The 17,261-nt window shown below is 36.1% G+C and overlaps 3 protein-coding genes across 5 annotated transcripts in view; 2 read left to right on the plus strand and 1 right to left on the minus strand.

Moving 5' to 3' along the window:
- Nucleotides 1–5,972, plus strand: part of LOC118262439 (actin nucleation-promoting factor WASL) — a 25,470-nt gene extending 19,498 nt beyond the window's left edge. Inside the window, exon 11 of the mRNA XM_035573779.2 lies at nt 1,370–5,972. Coding sequence (XP_035429672.1) covers nt 1,370–1,537 — 168 coding nt within the window. The 3' untranslated portion in view covers nt 1,538–5,972. The remainder of the gene's footprint in view (nt 1–1,369) is intronic.
- Nucleotides 5,960–15,342, minus strand: LOC118262438 (zinc finger protein 91-like). 3 transcript variants are annotated; one of them, XM_035573777.2, is made up of 6 exons: nt 15,197–15,342; nt 14,955–15,118; nt 14,053–14,185; nt 12,865–13,972; nt 11,933–12,767; nt 5,960–11,727 (listed from the first exon to the last, which is right to left on the minus strand). In XM_035573777.2, exons 2-6 carry the CDS (start codon nt 15,072–15,074, stop codon nt 9,064–9,066), a joined length of 4,860 nt encoding a protein of 1,619 aa, XP_035429670.2. In that variant the 5' UTR covers nt 15,075–15,118; nt 15,197–15,342; the 3' UTR covers nt 5,960–9,063. The 3 variants fall into 3 exon arrangements, with proteins under 3 accessions (XP_035429670.2, XP_035429671.2, XP_050553636.1); XM_035573778.2 differs by having other exon boundaries at nt 15,239–15,312; XM_050697679.1 differs by having other exon boundaries at nt 14,955–15,300.
- Nucleotides 15,343–15,788: 446 nt separating this feature from the next.
- On the plus strand, nt 15,789–17,175 carry LOC118262437 (probable E3 ubiquitin-protein ligase HERC4). The gene is given in 3 exon segments (XM_035573776.2): nt 15,789–16,561; nt 16,659–16,686; nt 16,688–17,175. Coding segments are annotated over 3 exon segments (1,158 nt in total). The 5' UTR covers nt 15,789–15,908; the 3' UTR covers nt 17,165–17,175.
- The last annotated feature ends 86 nt before the right edge of the window (nt 17,176–17,261 follow it).

Raw genomic sequence — 17,261 nt, forward strand, 5'->3', positions numbered from 1 at the left:
ATTCTATAAAATAAAGGCTATGAAAATTTGTCCGCCTTCTGTTATTTAAATTCTGTACATGACATCGAATAACGCTATTTACAATATTGTTTTATGTACAGAATTGGGTAGTATCCTCGGTCAAAGATAAATAATTACAATTTTTCAATACAATAAAATATTCAAAAATAATCACACTCTCATTCATCAATTGGGTAGTATCCTCGGTCAAAAATAAATTATTACAACTTTTCAATACAATAAAATATTAAAAAATAATCACACTCTCATTCATAAATTTGATGAACTATTTAATTTTCTATTTTTTCTAGCTAAATTTCTAGAAATAAGTCTGCTATTTGACGTCATAAACTTATGACGTCATAACGCACTATTTCATACAAAGTTCATAGAAAATATCGTTTTTGACGTTCCGAAAAAGTATTGAATTTGACTAGTAGGAAACTAGCCTATTATAGAAGAGTTAATAATAGCTAGCTGTAGAAGTATTAGAAGTTGTACAAGAAGTAGGGCTTCCAATCTCGATATACCGAGATCTCGGTATTGCGGGATCCCGCATCCTTTTCCACTCCCGCGTGATGCGGGATTATGGGTGCGGGATCCGCGAGATTTGCGGGACTGAAAAAAGCGTGCATGCGTGTGCATGCATGCGTGTTCTGATCATGATCTTACATTGCAACAGGAGTTAAGTTAACTATATCGTCTGCATGTAATGTACTTTGCCCGTCACCATCTCGAGCTAATACACTTGAGTCCATTATAAAAAACTCTCTATGAATCTGGGGGGTCAATGGGAAAATATCTTACATTTACATATAAAGCCTTAAAAGGAATAAGCCTTTAAAAAAACCGCTGACAAGTGTGGAAGCCGAAAGGGCATTTTCTGCTGCTGGCTATATTGCTTCTAAAATACGCAGCAGTTTGGCAGATGACAGTTTAGATTATGTTGTGTTTCCTTCGCAAAAATGTTCAATTGCTAGCTTTAGCTGACAAACTAAATAAATAAACCAACTTTAATTTTCAGTCGAAATTTGTTTTTTTAGTTGATATTTTATTTTTTTGGAGTATTATATGAAGAAGATAGATTTCATGTTTATTCAGTATTTGTTGCTGTATTTGTGAAGAATAAACAGTGTAATTTGATTGATCTCATACTTATAATAATATTTAAATAAATGCAGAGTTAGTTGATTAATTAATAGTTTTATTTGCCTTATTTATATATGAATATTTTCAATATGCGGGATCCCGCAAATACCGAGATCCCGCGGGATTTAAAATTTGTAGTCCCGCAAATACCGAGATTGAATTCAGGCTGCGGGATTGGAAGCCCTAACAAGAAGTATATGTGTACGTGGTACGCCTGCAGGTGTCCCGGTCGGGCAGCAACAGCGGCAGCGAGCGTCGCGGCGCGCGGCCGGCGTGCGGGCTGGCCGAGGCGCTGCAGCGCGCGCTGGAGGAGCGCTCGCGGGCCATACACTCCTCCGACTCCGACATGTCCGACGCCACCACCAGCGACGGAGAGTGGGACGACTGAACCACTCCCCACCACACACGTCTCTACATACCATGTTCATGCCAGAAACTAGATATCTCTACGTTTCTACGCTACAAAAATCATGTAGATCACTCATCATGACTTTTACTGAGATGCTAGAATTTATTATGTTCAATTTTATTGCCGACAAATACTTGTTGAAGGCTAGTCCTTTGCTAACGTCGGTCATTCTGGCCCTTCTAAGCGTCCAATGTGTTTGTAAACTCAAGAGATAGATATTCATTGTTCTATTATAGTTTTTGGTATCGAAAGTCTATTACGACCGATTGTCAATCTGCCAATTTCTTTTAGTGCCACTCCGATTGGCATTAAGTTCACTTCGGCCAAGTTTTAAAAACACAATCAAGCCCAAAATTAACTGCCAAAGGAAATTTGTCAAGTTTTGGATAAATATTTAACGTTTCAATTACGCAAATTATGCAAATATTGAGAAAAAAAATCCATGTATTTTTATTTTATGTAACTGATGAAAATGTGTCGCTATAACTATCAGTGATAGACAAAAACGCGCCAAATCGTATTTTTTTTAATATCCAGATTATAAGCACGTCACGTTTTTAATTCATTTAGTATCTATCTTTTTGTTATACGCGATAAACAATAACGAAGTTGCAATATTTGTTGTGCTATTCCTTTCCATATTTCGTCCTATAATTACTTGTAGAATAAAATTATCTTAGAAATCCCTCCAATAAAACACGTGCCTATTAATTTGTGTAAAAGGTGTATGGCAAAAATATGATCAAAATGAGAATGGTCCACTAATGTGGGCTTTGAAACGTAAAGCCGGGAAAGTGATGAAAAAAATACGTCAAAACAAATATGTACAATCAACGATGGAAGTCGCAGTGTCGATCTTTTTTCACACCAGTCTTCAAAGTATACTCTGTTCTTAAAGGTAAGCGTCCGCAGGTCCGCATCGTACGCATTCCGTATGACGTCATCAGCACGCATCGCATTTAGGCATTGCTGATGATGCGGTGCGTACGATGCGGATCAGTGGACGCAGTTGTATGAGTTTCTGTACAAGATAAACTAAAAGCCGTTGTGCGATGTGTACGATGCGGGCCTGTGGACACTTTCCTTAATAAACCTCTTAAAATTTAAACAGCAAGTACAAACTTGCTTTAAATAATACACTTTTATCGTTGATTGTACATTTCACTACTTGTAGGTAGTTCCACGGACAGGTTATTTCAAAACATTATGCATGTGCGTTAGTTTTATCCTAGTCAAGGAATATGTTTATATTTAACTTCATTTGCAATGATGTCGCACTTATTATTAGACACTAAATTACAATATTATTATTATAAGTATTCAGCTAACAACAGTAAGAATAAGGTTTACTTTTAATCATTTACTTGTATAACTACAAGTCCTTCACCATTTCAATTGCAACAAAGGAATAACTAAGAAATAACAATAACATTGAAGCAATAGTATTGTTACAATCTGTATTTTAATGATAACTTCGCATACTTAAATCAGTTGTAAGTACAGGGTATTTCAACAAGAACTTTGTTTTTTAAAACAAAATAAAATAAAGAATTTGGTGGAAAATGAATAAAATTTTTATTGTATTAAAAAGAGAAAAGTTTGGCAATTATGAATGAAAAATAATATCTGGCAAATGTCCACCAGGACCACGCTGACAGATGTTGATTCTTTCATCAAAATTTTTAATCACTTTCCTAACAATCACACCTCCAGACCACATAGCACACCACACAGTGACACGTTGAGCATGCAAAGGCTCCTCAATAATTGCTTTAGGATATTCAGAAGCCCAAATGCGGCAATCTTGCTTATTGACAAATGAAAATGTGCTTCGTCTGAAAAAATGATTTTTTGAGATAAACCACCAGGTTGTTCTGAGCAAATCTACAGCGATTTGAATGGTCGGTCAGCTTCAATTCCTGCACCAGTTAAATCTTGTAAGACATCAAAGCCAAATCCTTTCGCAAAATTCGCCATGTTGTGCTTTTGGATAACCCCAATTGTTGAGAACGCCGTGAAATTGATAACTTTTGATCTTCTTCAACACTGTGGCTCACGGCAGCGATGTTTTCTGTTGAACGACACGTGTTGGTGTTGGTACATTTTGAACCGAGCCTGTCGACTCAAATTTCGAGACCAAAATTCTTGATAGCGATCTCAGAAGGACGATTATGTTGCCCAAAAATATCACGAATTTTACGAAATGTAACTTTAACAGAACGACCATTTTTATAGTGAATTTGAATTATTTTAATGCAATTTTTGAGCGAAATTGAATTCATTGTAGTAATTGCCAAAGCGCCTACTACGAATACCGCCAAAAATTAAATGCGAAAAACTGCCACAGTCTTGGTGTTGCTCTAATTAAAAACAAAGTTCTTGTTGAAAAACCCTTTATATTTATTATGTTTAGTTATAACGAGTATTATGTTTAAAAGAATGACGGGAATGTTACGTGTTATACTATCGAGCAATACATGATGGTTGAGTGTCTTAAGGGTCATAATATCAGTTTAAATTAAGCGTTTTTTCTTTATCTTGTTATTATATTCTTGATTAAAGTAAATTAGTCGTTTTTTAAATCTTTTTTTCTTATAAAAATGTGTGCCAGAGTAGCTAGACGACTGAGCTATTACTGATAAAGGATTAAAACGATTGAAACGTTCTTTGTCAGTTTTACTCGGCCCTAGTTGTATGAATTTACTTCAGTTCAAATGTGATATTGGAATAATTGTGCTCAGCAATATTTTTCTCTTTGTATCGAGTCAAGCATTTATGCATAGGTGTTCTAAGTGCATTGGAGGCAATGTTTCTTAATTCGAGGTGGTCATGGATTGAATTATGTTTGAGAGAGAAGGCTTCCAAAGCTGTTAATACTTCAGCTAAATTTCTCATAACTGAGATGTTGGGTAAATATAATCACTGTCGCCCTCCCTCGAATTAAGAAAGCCTTCCAATGTGTTTCTTTATTAGTGTCATGTGAATATTTTTATAATTTAAGTAATTAATTACTTTTTGTAATAAATAATACAAGTTATTAATATTTTTATTGATTAATATTTTAAATGTTATGTTTGTGAAGCCGTAGAAAGAATACGTTTGTATATTGCTTTAAATGTTCTATTTAAAATACTAACACGTATCAACAAGTATATAAAGCATATGTCGCCTTATTACATTAACAATTATACAATCAAAGGCTGACGTACTCTTTCGACGAGATCACTTATATATTTTATATATACTATTGATGTAAAATGTGTATATAAATTGTAGTAGGTAAATTCTAATAGACTAAAGTGCTGATTATGACTGAAAGGAAATCAACCGTGATTCTAAATTAACAAATTTTGAAGTGTGTGCTACTGGTCTATTTGAGATGGATTACTAGTTGCAAAATAGCAATAATAACTTCTTAGTAAAGTTCAAAATGCAATGTCCTAGTGACATGGAACAATATCAAAGCACATACTTCATTGTAGGTAGATAATAGAAAATAATATGACGTTAGCATCCATACTTTCTCTGAATGCTTTCAACTGCTCACATTGAATTGTCGATTTTACTCGTATCAATATTAGATATATTTTCGCATGAGTCAGTTTTATTCGTCGCATTATAATTAATATACAACTAACAAGCAATGTAAATTCAAAAAGTAATCCACCTGTCGTTTCGTGTTTATTTTATTCCATAAGTTTATTAAGTGAAATAATTATTTTTAATAATGGTGTATAAAAAAGAGTAAAGTTTTATTTTCTTGCAAGTCGTACTTGTTACTTTTAATTTTTTATGACTAGATAATTATTTAGGTTATAAGTTAGATAGATTCAGATGACTTATGAAAGTGATTCATTCAGTTCAGTTTTTAGAAAGAGAAAGTAAATGTTGGTTGTGTTTCAGTTTCATTATAATATGTTGTTTGCAGTTACTCCAAAGATGTACTCGTTCGTATCAGCATAATCAAGTTCATAATATAACTTACCGTGTAACTGTGAATGTTGCTTCCGAATCCAAAACTACTAGAAATTGTATTGAATGGAGTTTAAACTAGCATAAGGGGTATGACTATGTTCTTAATAAATAACGATAGATATTTTTATAACTATCAAACGTTTACGATGTATGTAATGTACCTGTAACACTGGAAACTTGTGGATGGCTGGTTAGCTGAGGTAATCGGAATGTCATACAGTCCAGCTCACTGTGAACTGCGGACTGTAAGCAGAGTGTATTGTATGTACCATGTAGCTACCAGATGTAGCATATTTGCTCGTTAATAAATTATTACCCTATAAAGCATGTACCACAGAACTAATTACTAATGTTCTACTAACTAATATCAGTTAGCTTTGTTAATCAGCTGTTCATATATGAAGTATGTTGACTAAATAAACATTATTAAAATTTCAAATGATCATTTTATTTCGTCCATCATAAACAATCCACGTTTGACACAGAAAAATAATGGAGAAAAATTTTTTCACAATTAAAAATAAAATAAAAAAAGTAACCAGAAATAAAAGTAACCTCTTTATAACATACAGTTGGAATAAACATTTTAATCTTATAATTAACTGATCATAGATGTTGTTGACTGAACTTAGCAATACTCTTAAATCTACGATTACCATCTAATGTATACAATACATCCACTCCTTTGGCTAATTTGAAAACTTTGAAAAATACACTATTTCTTACTAGCATTGTATTTCAATAAAAAAAAGTTTTATTTAACAAAACAATAGTAAGTAAACATTATTGCATTTACCTATCTCTGCTAATAATCTACCAGAGCTAAATTCCTAGCTGCTAACAGTATTTGGGCAAGTTATAAAATCACTGAACTTTATAATCTGTCATGATTTCCTACACTCCTTGTATCTAATAAGTTATACTATCCTGGTACTAACATGCCTTTTACATACAAACTTGAAACATTTATGTAATTATGTACAGACTGCTAATTTAACTTAGGAAACAACAAATACTCTATTTACAACTTAGTCAAATGATTTTGAACCCTATTCCATAAGCCAAAGCCTTTGGAAACAAATATATAATTGCGCTACAATTTCGTGGATGCAATAGAATTCAAAATTGCTTGGCTTAACTGTTAATAAAAGGTTTGTTAATGTTATTTAAAATGGAGTATAAAGTATATTGTTTTAAGAACTATAGTAACGCGAATATAAGTAATGAGACTCATGGAAATCTAGTCTAGTGTGCTCAGTAGACTTATGTACATTGTTGTACAAAATCACAAATAATATAGTCATAATATTGTTTTGAAGAAAATAACATCTTAGATGGCACTAAACATAAAGTAATCTTTTTAATGTAATAGACTCATATTTTTATTCTATTCAGTAAAATAATGACACTATACTCAAACTAATAGGCTTCGACTAATCGAAATAAATGTAAATGGACACAAATAATACCCATTATTAATACCATAAAATTTAAAGAAAAAAAGAAGATAAATGCATAATTGGTTCTCTCAATAATGATGAGTTTTATAATAAATGTCGACTTTAATACGTACTTATACTTCAACTGTCATTATTCCACATTTCAAACTGTAATTTTACTGAATTGAATAAAAAGTATGGAGTATATATTTATGTATTTCAACTTTCATTACTACCGACTACACAAAATAGCAACTTCACCAATTCTAGTTATAAATAGATTTAAATGCCCAATTTTTAGGAAATATACACTCATCAAGACCTATAAACAGCAACTCTCAAATACAGAAAATGTACTATCAAACACGCTGAATTTTAGGATATATTAATATTTTACCCAACTTCATGATTATAATAACGCCTACTAAATTACCTATTCTCAAATGACATAATATATTTTTGCTCATTCGCCACTGAGAATTACAAATAGGTACTAGATAAAGTAGGAAAATGTTGATAGTACTTGTGCCCTCTCTCGGACCTTATTCTATGTTGACTCAAGACCACACCTACAAAGCTATTCATTACCACTCCAGGCGTTTTCAAGTTTAGAAGTTTTATATCACATGCGATGAAATAATGCCATTGCTAGGATTCTGAGCTAAGACTACTTTTTCCCAGTACAAACTATACAAAATGTGATCAATACCTCTACCATGAATTTGATGCAAGAGCACTTGTCGATAGTCGCTAGCGACAACGTAATTTTTTTGTATGGAAAATTTTACTTCCATAAGTGACCGGTAGAGGCGTTGTTAAATTTGACACATCATCGCTAGCGACTATCGACAAATACTATTGCTTCAAACTCATGGTAGAGGTACTGACCCTTACGATATACAATTTTTAAATTGAAAACGACCATGGAGTGCACACAAACCTACATTAAAGTATTATTCACAACGAATTTCACAAAAATATAATCAACATTTCATTGTTGATTCAAAAACAATTATTTTTTATAGATTTACTGACTCTTACCAACTTACAGATCTTCTACAATCACCTAAAACATAATTTCCTGATAAATTTTACTGTAGAGAGAATTTACTTTTCAATAAATCTGATAATAGTTCAAGTCTTGATCTGTTCATATTATGTATGTATAGTTTAACAAAATGATAACTAGTTAAAAAAATAAAATAAAGAATGACTTCAGAACTGTTAAACAGGCGCTACTTGTGTTTGTAGCTCACTCACTTTTCAATCGCTTTTTCCCTGCAAACTTCTATATTTTTTTCTTTGCTCACTCTTAATCTCTTTCTCTCTCTATAAAGCTAAAAGTAGCGCCTTTTGTATGTTTATAATTATTAAGAAAATTAATATTGTATAACCTACCCATAATGTAGGTTGTACAACAACTATTGTTAGGAAGAACATTTGTGACCTAAAAAAATCTAATAGAAATCATATAACTTGCTTAATTTTCGTACAAACTAAAATCACAATTCACCATCACTCATACGAACTAACATAATATCCACCACAGCCGCTCAAATCTCTTAGACCGGACATTTTAGTAGTGTAAGCAATTTTAGATTGCACACAAGATGAAGCAGACAAATCATCGCAATAGCAACCACATTCACAGTTTGTGACAAAGAAAAGGAAGTATCTATATAGATGATTTTTGGCAGCACAAACAATTTTTTGCTCACGGCCATTTAAATACAACTTTAAAACAGTTTCATACACATCATTAATTCTATGCACCATTCACTCACCATTTATTTCAGTCTAAATAATAATTTATACTATTTAAGTATTCGATAAATGCCTGTGGTTGCAACTCGCGCACCAATTTAATACAGCGAATATTTGCTAATACAATATTGTTGCATTTTCTTGGTCATACATTGATAATACTATAAATTAATATTACCTATTAGTTATTAACTTTAATCCTCGATGGGGTAGGTAGTAGTGGAGCTATCTGTAGAATACCTACGTACGTAATTTTACTTGATCAAATTATTTTTTGTGTACAAACCCCTGTCATTGAAAGTACTAGACATTAGTAACCGGTCCCATCTAATCCTCATCTAAAACAACAATGACTGGAATCAGAGTGTCATCGACACTTACTCCGTCATCGTCCGATAGATTGACCACATTAGCATTAGTATCGTCCGCGCTATCGACGCTGTCCATTGTCTCTGCCTCCTTGTTGTACAGCGATAGAACATCCGATATTATAGGCGACTGGATCATTGGGATGTTCTTACTTTCCTGACTTTCTTCTTCCTCTCCCAGCGACTGTAGATTGACGTCATCTTCTTCGTCATCCGTATGACCGTAGTACTTCTCATCATCCTTCTCATCCTTAGGAACATATGTATTTATCAGCTGAGTCAAGTTAGCGTCACACGTAAACACTTTAGACGGGTCTATGTCCTCCTTATTGCATTCATGTGCAGATATAACCTTGTACGACGTAAAGTATTTGAGACACCCTTGGCACTGGTTCAGCAAGTGCGCGCGGTAATGATTGTGCAAGTTCGGGAAATCTTCCCCACAGACCACGCATTTCTCCGGCTTCACTACAGTCCTGTAGTGCAGCTTCTTCATAGTCTTGTGAACTAGTTTCATGTGTCTCATGAACGGTCCATATTTAACAAACTTCTCGCCACATTTTCGACACTTGATCGGTTTCTTATTATATTTTCTACTTCGATGAGAGAAAGCGTGTATATTGAATGCGTCCATAGTTTTAAACTTGAGTGGACAGAACCTACAAGATATAGAACCTGATCCTTTGTGTATCTGATCGTGCAATCGTTTAGTACTTTTCTTGGTAATAGGTTTAAAGCAGAATTTGCATTCTTCATACTGGAATGTGTCTTTGTTACCAACGTATTCAGTGCCTTCGTCATCACTTTCAATGGCGCATAAATGGTTATCGAAATCCCCTCTCGAGTAGAAATATTCATTGCATTTCTTGCACCTATTTTCTTCATGGTAAGCCAAATGTTTGTGCAGGTTATAGAATCTCTTGTTGCAGATGTGACAGGTTTCTTCGATGGACTCCTTGGGTTCTATCACCCAGTCCTTATCGTCGCCGTGTACTTCTTTCATGTGGTTTATCATTTCCTTGAACGCTACGAATGTCTCGTCACAGTGTTCGCATTTGGTTGGATTGTCCACATTAAGCTGATAGAGATGGTGGTTCTTATGTTTCCGGTACATCACCATGGTGCTGAACTTCCTCGGGCAGTATATACAGCCGTAGTATCCAACAGTTCGATGGTATATCTTGTGAGTGCTTAGAGCGTACTCATTTTCGAAAACTCTAAAGCAATAATCACACACGATTTCTTGCTTGCCTGCAGACATTTCCCTCTTTACCACAATCCCGTGCTGCGTGCGCAAGTGACAGTCTAACTTCACTTGTACGTGGAATGCTTTGTAACAAATGTGACATTTTACTTTCTTTGGGTAAACCTCAGTATCACCTAAAAGCTTTTTCTTTTCACACGAGAACGTCAGATGTCCCTCCAAGAATCGGAGAGAGCTGAAGTAATCAAAGCAATAGTTACATCTTAGCGAGTTATGGTAGTCAATGTGCCGCTCGTAGTTTCCTTTACTAGCGAGGACTTTCATACATATGGAGCACTGGAGGTCTTTGAGCGGCCCTGTCAAAGGCTGCTCAGTGCGGTCCGCGATCCAATTCTCTATGATATTGTGCACGTCCCGCAAGTGGTGGTGGAGCCCGTAGCCCTTCACGAACGTCTCGTCACAGTGCGGACACTTGAGCGGGTTGTCTAAATGTTTCTGCGCCAAGTGGCTCTTTATGTGGAGATGGTGATTTCTAAGCGATATGGTTTTCTTACCACAGAACTTACATTTAAAGAATTCTGGCTTTCTCAGGTGAGCTTCCTCGTGAGATTGCAATCGTCGTTCATCTAAGAACACTTTGGCGCACAATTTGCAAGAGTAATAAAGTGGTGACGGAGCGTCGGGGTCAGGCTTGATCATTTTACTCTCAGGGTGCGTCCGCCTCAAGTGGCGGATAAGTTTGACCAAGTCTGGATAATACCGCGTACATATTGGACATTTCACTTTGTCCTTTCTGATTCTTTCTATTCGTTTCTTGTGCGATTGGTGATCAAAGTTATGTCCTTTCACGTGTTTTTGGAAGTAACCTTCATGCGTGTAGCCTTTTCCGCAGATAGTACATTTAAAAGGACCGTTATCATCTTCGTAGTGCGCTCGGATGTGTAGGTCCAACCTCCTTTTGTTTGTAAACTTCACTTTGCAGATACTGCACTCGTGTCGAGCGCCATACAGGAACGTTTTGGAAGTGTGCCAGATCAAATGATGTTTGAGAGAGATCTCGGAGTCGCACACTTTGCCGCAGTGGTGACAGGTGTGGGAACCATCGAACACGTTTTTGTCCACGGTGCTAGGTAAGACGTCGCCGACGATGGTGTTCTGGGCGCTGTCACCTTTCTTGTAGTGTATGGCCATGTGGGAGAGGTATACTTTCCTGAACTGGAAGACTCGCTCGCAGATGGAACACTGGTAGTCCTTGTTCTGGAATCGCATCTGCTTGTGGTAAGTCATGTGCGCCTGCGCGGCCCGCAGGTGCTTGCTGCGGCGCCCGCAGATGTTGCACGTCAGGTGCTTCGGGTCCAGGTTCGTGTCGTGGTAGTGCTCGCGCATGTGGATCTTGTAGTGGCACTGGAACCTGAATGACTGGAACAAAAATATTGTGAATGAGATTATTTGTTTATAATGTATAACGGACTATTGACTAACTCCAGTGCGACTTCGCCCGCTCTGCTCGACTTCTATTTATCGCATGGTCATGTTTTATAGTCCCTTTCTCAACAAGTGGACAACACAAAAATATTTTTTTAATTTCGACAATCCAAAATAACACTAGAAAACGTCGTCTTACCTCGTTACAAACGACGCACTCGTACTTCTTCTGAATATTGTTGCCGACACTCGAGTGCCAGTTGACGTGCCTCTTCAACGATATCAGTGTGGGCATCTTCTTAGCACATATAGGACACGTAAAGCCACTAAGGTCAACCAGCGGCTTGTTCTCAGCGCCCGGAACCTCACCAAAGTCGTTGTGACTCTGGATCCAGTCCAGGGGTTCCGCTTTTGCCACAACGACTTCACAAAAATCCGACGGATTTACCGGCTCTTTCTCTATAGGCTGCTGCTTTAGTCTGTGTATTAGTTTTATATGATTGCCCAGAGCTGAACAACTCTTGAAAGTATCCTCGCATTCGGCGCACGTGTACAAGTTACGAGGCTTCATGTTCTTTGAAATGTGGGTTCGGTTGTGCGCGTTGATATCGCCGACTTTCATGTCGAGGTCGCAAATGAGGCATCGAACGGAGCAGTCTTTGAGGTAGATGTTGGCGCGCTTATGGCCCGAGCTCATGTTGTGTTTCGTTCTCTTGTGATGTAGGAGCAGTCGTCGATACGAGAACTGTTTCTCGCAGATATCACATGTATTGTCGTCTTCTTCTTGACTAGATTCTGACTCAGTTTGACGGTAGGCTGTCTCACTCAAGAGACTCGTGGACGCCTTTTCAGGTACTTCTATCTTCACCTCCACTGGTACTTCAGAATGACATCGCGCTTCATGAGACGCCAGTGATTTCTTGTATTTGAACTCTTTATCACACATCGAACATTTAAGCGAGTTAGTAGGATTAGGAGTATGCGTCTGGCTGTGTAGTGAATGAACAGACATAGAATCTTCTATCGTGCTTGCCCTGAAAAAAAAAAAAAAAACGAAAAGGTTGTTTATTTATTTTACCAGTTCAATTGTAAAATAAATTCACATTTAATAAATGAAAAATAAAATCGTACCTCGATTCATTGTCGGCGCCATCATTCTCATCGATATGCGACATATGCGCCGCTAAATGCTGGATCAACATCTCTTGTGAAGGTAGCTTCTTGGAACACATCCTGCACTCATGACACTCCTGAGTTTCTGGCTCCACCGAAGTCTTCGCGTGCGACATTCTGGGTTCAAAGTGCATGTTCTTTATATGTTGGAAATACGAGGTCTTCCTCGTCGCCACTTTCTTACAAACAGGACATTCGTAGGGCTTGGTATCGTCCTTCTTAGAACATGAATTGAAATGTGCAGAATGAACATAATAATCATCGAATAGTTGGCTGCAGTAAAGACATGGAACAGCGACTTTTTCCCTTGGCTTCTCTTCCCTTTTCAAAAGTGCAGCATGGACTACCTTCATATGTTTTGCCAAGTTGTCAGTTGTCTTGAACTTGGCAGAACACATTTCGCAGACAATGTTCCGATTAGTCATACCGTCGATTGGTTGTAAGGACACCAGTAACTCTTTCTGCGGAGATTTAGATCGACTCACCGGCTTCTCACAGATGTCTACGTGACGCTTCAACATGATCTTTAACTTGAAGGTCTTTCCACATTTATCACAGTTCAGTTTGTCCTCTACATCAGCTGCATCTTGTGTCTCTACCGGTATATTAACGACAGCATTCTGGCCCAAACTGGCTTCTTTCCTTTCGTGTATTCTCTTATGATTTATGAGACTCCTAGCAGACGGAAATTGTTTGGAACAATAATCACACTTAAAACTATTTTTTTGTGAGGAATCGTCGGAATCTGTTTCGGGTAAATACGAGGCGCTGTTGTCATCGTAATCTGAATCTAATTGTGAAGCATTGCCAGACTGTTTTCTTCTTCTCTTTTGGGTTCTCCTTAGTTCATCAACACGTTTGGAGCTACCCGGTCGGTAGTCACTGGACGCGCCGCCAATGGAACCATTGTCGATACTGTCCACACTACGTTTCCTGTTTCTTATAGTGGGAGTTACTTTTTCTTCAATGGAAGACGGAGGTTTGGTCAGGTTGGAAGTGTCAGTGTGATTTGAGAAGGCAGAATCACTGCTCTGTCTGTTTGGTGGAGGGGGACTGATGCTAAATCCTAGAAATGTACTGGCAATCAATATTTGGAGCTAAAATAGTCATAATTGACTTCGATTAAGTATTTTGATCAAGTTTTACCTGGTGGTGGGACATAGTTGCGGCGTAACTCCTGATCAGATCTTTCACACTGCTGTTTGAAGATATATGCACTGCTTAGTTTCTGTATGCACTCCGAACATACTTTGTCAGGGAGCCCATCCCCTTCATAAATCTGCAACAAAGCATTTTCCATGTTAGATCAACTATCAAATTAATTATAGATATAAACTACTAACTAGAATAAATGAGTAAAAAATATTTTGAGAAAATCCTAGTGTCGGGAAACCTTTTTTTTTAAAGCAGTTTGCACATGTCTGCCTCAACCTCAACTCAATTGGGCACAGAAGTGTGTATCTGCATGTTAAGAGTATCACTTTAATTGTTTATTATTAATTAAATTATCAGCCTCTGTAGCCAAACAGAAATTTCTGTTTGACTCTGCTCTATCTAATTAGCACCAGACTTTCTAAAGCTTGAAATTTTCACAGACTTCATTGTGAGTATGGAGGGATGTATGCTGGATTCCAACCATTGCAGTGTTTCTCTTACCAGATATATCAGCTATAGTAATTTACAGCTAACTATTTTATTATTTTAAACAGTAGCAGCAGCAGCAAAGGACATATATAGTACAAGTAATATTCAATAAATAATTTAGAGATTTTAAGGTTTGTTTGTTTATAATGAATTACTTGAAAACCCATGGCAAGGCTTGAAATACTTTTCCTTACTTTGTTTGAACCAAAACAGCAATTAATTTCTATATATGCTCTGTAATTGGAAACTTAAAAACAGCACAATTTCATACATTTGTAATATGAGATGTTGATAGTGCACTTTTAGACTAAAGTTAGGTAAGAAATGAAGTGAAGAAAGAGAGTTAATGTGCCGATATTCCGATCGTATTATCCAGTGTCAACGGATCTAGTTTTAGGACTCACTTTCACCCGGGCGCATTCCATTGCCATCTCCGCAAGCTGTAAAGCATTGTCGACTGTGAAGATGGAGTAAAAGTCGCCAAGCTTGAGGCAGAGCCTGCATTTTCCAAGCTTGAGAGCCATATTGATTTGCTCTCAAGAAACTTCATGTCATTATCACATTACATCTGCAAAATAAACCACATATGTCAGGTATAAAGACACAAGCCAGTATTTGTGATAGCAGCAAAATTGACGACTTTTACTTATGATATCACTGTTTTCTTTAAAAGTAATATAAAACACACTTTAGCCGGCATACACCTCACGAAAATTTACACCGACCGATACCGATATCACACACACAGGCATTCAAATTTCAATGACAGAATACATACACAGTACACACACAAAGGATAATTCTTCTGCCACAGCTAACGTTTAGTTGTCAAATCACCAAAATTGCCAATATTTGAATCTTTTTCGTACTTTGAGCACAATTTCTTTTTTAAATGCTATACTTGTTTTTCACTATAAACAACGGAATAATTACCTATTGCATTAATTTCATTAAATTAAACTTTGTTTTTTATAACAAAGATAAAATTTGAGAACTTAGAATAACCATGCTTTTGACAGAAATAGAAACTGACACTAACCGTACCATCTAAATGGGCAGATTACGCTGTAGTAGACATGACTGCTACGCTCCAGAAACAGAGCCTTACTCCTGATTCCTTGATAATATTTTATTTACTTATCCCAAGCTTAAACTTGGGACCTTTTATCATTTATAACCATAAACAATACGTCAAGCAATAAAAAGATATATCTGTCAATCAAATATGAAATTGACAAACAAAACAAACATCTGTCACTGTCAATTCCTGCAGCAGCTGTTTCAATGTTATGATTTCATTTTTATACGGAATCTAATATTTTGTTTATAATTAGCTCAATAATGCAAGACAATTCTGGATGATCGATTATTTTTTTTTAAAGAAGTCGATTGAATGTGTTAAAATGGAGCTTTACGTAACAGGCTCTAATATTTTTAATCAATGGCTCTGTGACGACTTAGTGATAAATGAATTTCAGATTTTTTCACCTTCCAAACATAAATTAGAAACTGGTGGAAGCCGAACAAATATCCTGCAGATTAACTGGTCGTATAACATTTTTGAAATAAACGATACACTTCACATATCAGGAGCTTGGGATGGAAAAGAAAATCAGTTTACTAAAGTGCCATTACCAAGTGAATGTGTTAAATCCAAAGACCTATGTGTTACAGGCAATGATTATAGAATAATTTTAGTTGATAAGAAAATGAGTGCTATAAGGGTGCTAGATATAGAGAAAAAAGAAGTTAAGGAACTAAATTTTCATATTGAAGAACCAATAGAAGCTGGTACAAAGAAAAAGAAGTTAGTTGATACCATTTCCAAAGCTGTACTATCAAGTGATTCATGCTTATACTTGACGCAAGGAGGACATGTGTATAGTGGGATCTTACCAAGTTATGTGGACACAAGGCATTGTATAGGAACAGTAATAGATGTCCAGTGTGGCTATGAACATTTCATGCTATTGACTGAAGAAGGCAGGGTTTACACTTGGGGTAATGGCAGGTAATAAACCACACAGCGTTATCTCTTAAACCATTAACTTACTGTAATTGTAAAAAAACATTGAAACTTTATGTTACAAACTTCTTTTTCCTTTCAGGAGGTTACAGTTAGGACATGGTGACATATGTAAGCAGTCTAGAAATACCCACAGAAGTAGAAGCACTGGCTGGTATAAAAATAATCAAAATTAGTGCTGGTGGCTGGCATTCCCTAGCACTCAGCGAGTTTGGTGATGTCTATGCTTGGGGCTTGAATGACACTGGCCAGCAAGGCATCAAACATTTAAATGAAGAACATAATGAAAGCTTTTCTGTTCCCACACTAGTCAATCTTTTTGATGAACAAGGCATAGAGATTACAAGAAATGTAAAAGATATTGCTTGTGGATCTAAACATTCAGCCCTACTTTTAGATGATAACACAATATGGACGGCTGGCTGTAACAAATATGGTCAGTTGGGAATATCAGAGCAAAAATATCCTTCTTCAAACTACTTTAGAAATGTATTTCAATGTGATAAGGAAAATAGAAATTATTCACTAATTTGTGGACCATGGAATACTGTGATATGTTGTACATTTGTAAAAAAAAAACATAAATGATATTTAAAATACTGGCTATTTGTTTTATGTGATTGGATAACCAATTAATACTTATTATTATATTTGTAGTATTATGCACATTATGGCATGTAATGCC

The sequence above is a fragment of the Spodoptera frugiperda genome, chromosome 12 (assembly GCF_023101765.2).
Source record: "Spodoptera frugiperda isolate SF20-4 chromosome 12, AGI-APGP_CSIRO_Sfru_2.0, whole genome shotgun sequence".
In the NCBI taxonomy this organism is placed as follows: domain Eukaryota; kingdom Metazoa; phylum Arthropoda; class Insecta; order Lepidoptera; family Noctuidae; genus Spodoptera; species Spodoptera frugiperda.

Excerpts from the sequence above, each read along its gene's own strand:
- LOC118262438 (XM_035573777.2), bottom strand. The coding sequence starts at position 15,074 with ATGGCTCTCAAGCTTGGAAAATGCAGGCTCTGCCTCAAGCTTGGCGAC. Across the intron at positions 12,768-12,864 it reads GGCGCCGACAATGAATCGAG|GGCAAGCACGATAGAAGATT; the intron begins GTACGATTTTAT and ends TTTTTTTTTCAG. Across the intron at positions 11,728-11,932 it reads AGTGCGTCGTTTGTAACGAG|TCATTCAGGTTCCAGTGCCA; the intron begins GTAAGACGACGT and ends TTTTTGTTCCAG.